The 3789-nt window shown below is 42.8% G+C and overlaps 1 protein-coding gene across 2 annotated transcripts in view; it reads left to right on the top strand.

Moving 5' to 3' along the window:
- Nucleotides 1-2757: 2757 nt before the first annotated feature.
- prdm15 (PR domain containing 15) overlaps nucleotides 2758-3789 on the top strand; it is a 15425-nt gene continuing 14393 nt past the window's right edge. For both annotated transcript variants that reach the window (XM_013912727.1, XM_013912728.1), the window contains exons 1-2: nucleotides 2758-3106; nucleotides 3669-3708. In XM_013912727.1, coding sequence (XP_013768181.1) covers nucleotides 3678-3708 — 31 coding nt within the window. In that variant the 5' untranslated portion in view covers nucleotides 2758-3106; nucleotides 3669-3677. The remainder of the gene's footprint in view (nucleotides 3107-3668; nucleotides 3709-3789) is intronic.

The raw sequence follows: 3789 nt of genomic DNA, 5'->3' as shown, positions 1-3789 counted from the left end.
CATGTGTAAGACTAAAAATTTCTGCCTTGGTTGTCAATTTCAAAAAAGAAGCAGGGTGTTTTCGAATCATATGCAACTGTCTCCTGTTGTACACTACCGCAGAGTTGTTGTTGTGTTGAAAGGGAACTGAAGCTTTATCCAGGGACCGCAGCGAGACACGCGGCCGTACTTGTGCTAATAAAACGGATCCTTCCTTACATTTCAATAGCATGAACTGCTCTGTCATTTTACGTGTTTCTAAAAGATGTGCACATGAACAAAAGAAAAGTGTGAACACCTATGACAGCAACCAGGTCTTGTGGCTGCTGCTTTTTTTTTTTTAAATCCAGCTAATGATTGTATTTTTTGTCCTCCTGTGAGCAGCTTGTTTCTGTACATCATGTTAACTACTGTTTGTTATTCTGCTCAGAGAGCTGAATGGTTGCCTTACAGTTATTCTGTGAATGATGTCCCAGCTGCTCGAGTCTTGTTCCTCAGCTTGACATGACTTTGGCTGCAGCCGCTATCAGACAAGTGGGCCTGAGTGTCTGTGGTGACCTGTTGGATTGGCTCTGATCAGGCAAGCATACCACTGTGTTTCTGCATCATCAGCAGTTTCTATAATCAATAAGCCTATGCACTTAACATATCTGTTGACTGGGTTGTTTACAATATTCGACTACCTGAGATATTAAAACACTCTTGCTCTTCACAATAATTCTCTTCTGCGGATCCTGCGTGGGTGTCTTTGTATTCATAATTACACGATCTGCTTTAATCCACCGTCACTGACTGTTGTCTGTTTAAAAACAAATAAAAGAGAAAATCATAGAAAGAAAAGGCCGAGAAAATAATCATTCAGACAGAAGCACCTTCCAACTCTGAGGAGAGGAATAGAGGGAAACGGATTGTTTTAAATCGAGCTCAGCTTCTGACAGCCTGCAAGCGTTAACTGCTGTCGTGCAGTAAGCAGTGGGGCTGTAGGAGATTAATGAATTGCTTCCTGATGTTTTTTGTCTTTCTGCTCTGTGTGCGCAGAAAGTGGCTGATTAACTGTTGCTGCAAAGCGTCAGTCACTTCCTTGCAGGGACTGTAACTACTATACATACTGAGTTAAGCAATAAATATTGATTGAATAACTAAGACTGTGGTGATGTCGATGTTCTGGCTATCACGTGACCCGTTCATCTGATTTGCTGTTTAACTTCCTTTTAGTGAAATTAGTATCACAGGATGGAAACCTGTACTTACTTTAGTTCAGTTTGTTCTGTATTTACATGTTTACAGTTTATGCTACTTTAAACATCTGCATCAGAAATGCGCTCACTGGACACTTTATTAGGAACGCTTTGCCAATACTGCTGGACCGGCTTTGGCCTTCAGAACTCCATTAATTCTTCACACCAGTGAAGTGTTGGAAACATTTCTCAGAGATTTTATAACTCCTCTCACAGTTACTGCACATGTTCCACCACAGCACCACGGGGCTCTAATGGATTGACTGTGAAGGCTGAGTGCAGTGAACTCATTGTCAAGAAATCAGTTAGACATGACATGAGCTTTGTAGCACGGTGAATTATCAACATGGATACACTGTGGTGATAAAGGCTGGGCAGCAACAATGCTCAGATGGGTTCGGGCATTTAAACGATGCCAAAGTGTTAACAAACTATCCCACACACCGTTACATCCCCACCAGCTGCCTGAACCATACAAGACAGAGTGGATTCATGCTGCTGTGTTATTTATACTAACTTCCACATCCACACGTGGTTGCAGAAATTGAGACTAGGCTATGTTTTTGTGAGCCTGCGCAAATTGTACCCTTGATTTCCTGTTCTTTGCCGACAGCACGGCACCCCGTGTGGTCTTCTGCTGCTGTGGCCAACCTGCATTCAGAGATGCTCTTCTGGTTGAAACAAGTGGTTATTTGATTTACAGTCTTCCAGTCTGGCCATTCAGCTTTAGCCTAAATTAAACATCACTGGATATTTTCTCTTTTTCTGACTTTTTCTCTGTAAACTGTAGAGATGGTCGTGTGGGATCAGCAGTTTGTGAAGTACTCGGACCAGCCTGTCTGTCACCAACAACAAAGCCACAATTGTGGAGGTCCCTTTAATCACCTTTCTTCCTCCTTCTGATGTTTGGTTTGAATTTCAACAGACCGTCTTAGCCATCTGTACATGCCTCAACACACTGAGTTGCTGCCATGTTATTGGCTGACTGGGTCTTTGCATTAATAAATGAATGAAGCAGTTGGATGTAGCAAAGTGGCTGGTGAGTATATTGTGCCTTTTATGTCTATATTTTTCTAATCCCCTAGAACAACTAGTAAATGTCTGTTGTTGTCAGACCTCAAATAATTAAGGCAACTCATTGCCTCAATGGTCCAACCTTCACTATCTGTCCTCTGCACATGTCCAGACTATCACAACTTCATGCAACAACTATGACAGGCCACACAGGCGATCTGTCAGCTGTTAGTACAGTCCTTCAGACATGCCCACTCTGAGTGCTAACATAAAAGTTACAGTTTTATTATATAGTTTATCATATTAGAATTTAGTAACTGTGAAGTTATAACAAATATAATAAGTGGGCTTACTTAATCTCAAAAAAGAGTCCATATTAATCAAAAATTCAAAAGAGAGAAAATGTCAAAGAAACTCCAAATATTTAACTAGTACAGTTTAGTAACTCGCACTGCTCCACGTGTTTCATCACTTTGCTTATAGAAAGACATTTTGGTATAAAGACAACATTGTAAAAAGCTTCTTGACACTGAAATATAATTTTCATTAAATGTGTTGTTAGGATTGAAACAGAAAGCGAAACGTTGTTGTAGAGCAAACGTTGTCGGAAGTTTGATGAAGTAGTTATAAGCAGCAGCTTACGCTAACATGCTGCCTTTTAGTATTTTGTGCACACTTTTGTTAACTTCTGCAGTTTCTATAAGACTAAAAACTGTTACACGGATGAGGTAGTAGGTCCTAGGTTAGCGCCATTGTGTTGCGCCTACATTTCCCATAATGCAGTCGGGGCTGCTCGTTTCCGGTCCTGCGCCGTTTCTGGAGCGGATTGGAACCCGGAGTCAGGATTTGGTAAATGAAGGGGTTTTGCAGAAAAGGTAACGTGTTTCCCGACCAATACACGCCGCCTTTCTACCAAATGGAGACGCAGTTTGGTAGTAAAGGTGCAGCTGATCCGTCCGGTTCGGTCCGAGTTTACTCGAAACGCCTCCACCACACACTGGCGGCCGTTGAATAGCATTGACTCCGGTTTGGGGGTTTGCGTCTCCGGTCCATCCGCCATGCCGACTGTTCTTTGTTACATTTTAGCAAAGAGCAGCCGCTCAGATCGGAGTTAAAACCCGGCTAGAGTTTGGGAACGACTCAAATCCTGGATCCCGTCTATTCCCCGGGCTGCATATGTTCAAATACACGCGTCAACTGTTTCGCGTAGAACAAAAACCAGTTAATGTTTCCATAAGGCACTAGTGTACAGCCGGTAGGGCTGATGCATTCACGTACACCTGAAGGGTCCCACATTAAACGATGAGCAGGCTCAGAAGTTCAGTTACATCCTGAAACACTCGTTAAAGTACTTCCTTCGTGTAAATGTGCAGTAAAACTGAGTGCGACCAGGCTGCGGCTCTCTGGTAAACATGCAAACACTTTCCCTCTCTGTAGGTTGGCATAATGGCTGAACAGACGCCAGATGAGTTCATCTGTGAGTATGACTCCAGCCCTTACTGTCCCGTGTGTGTGTGTGTGTGTGTGTGTGTGTGTGTGTGTGTGTGTGTGTGTGTGT

Source organism: Pundamilia nyererei, unplaced genomic scaffold (assembly GCF_000239375.1).
Source record: "Pundamilia nyererei isolate P.nyererei 1_Seehausen unplaced genomic scaffold, PunNye1.0 scaffold00099, whole genome shotgun sequence".
Lineage (NCBI taxonomy): Eukaryota > Metazoa > Chordata > Actinopteri > Cichliformes > Cichlidae > Pundamilia > Pundamilia nyererei.
The sequence above is the reverse complement of the archived record's forward strand: the minus strand, read 5'-3'. Positions and strand labels throughout refer to the sequence as shown.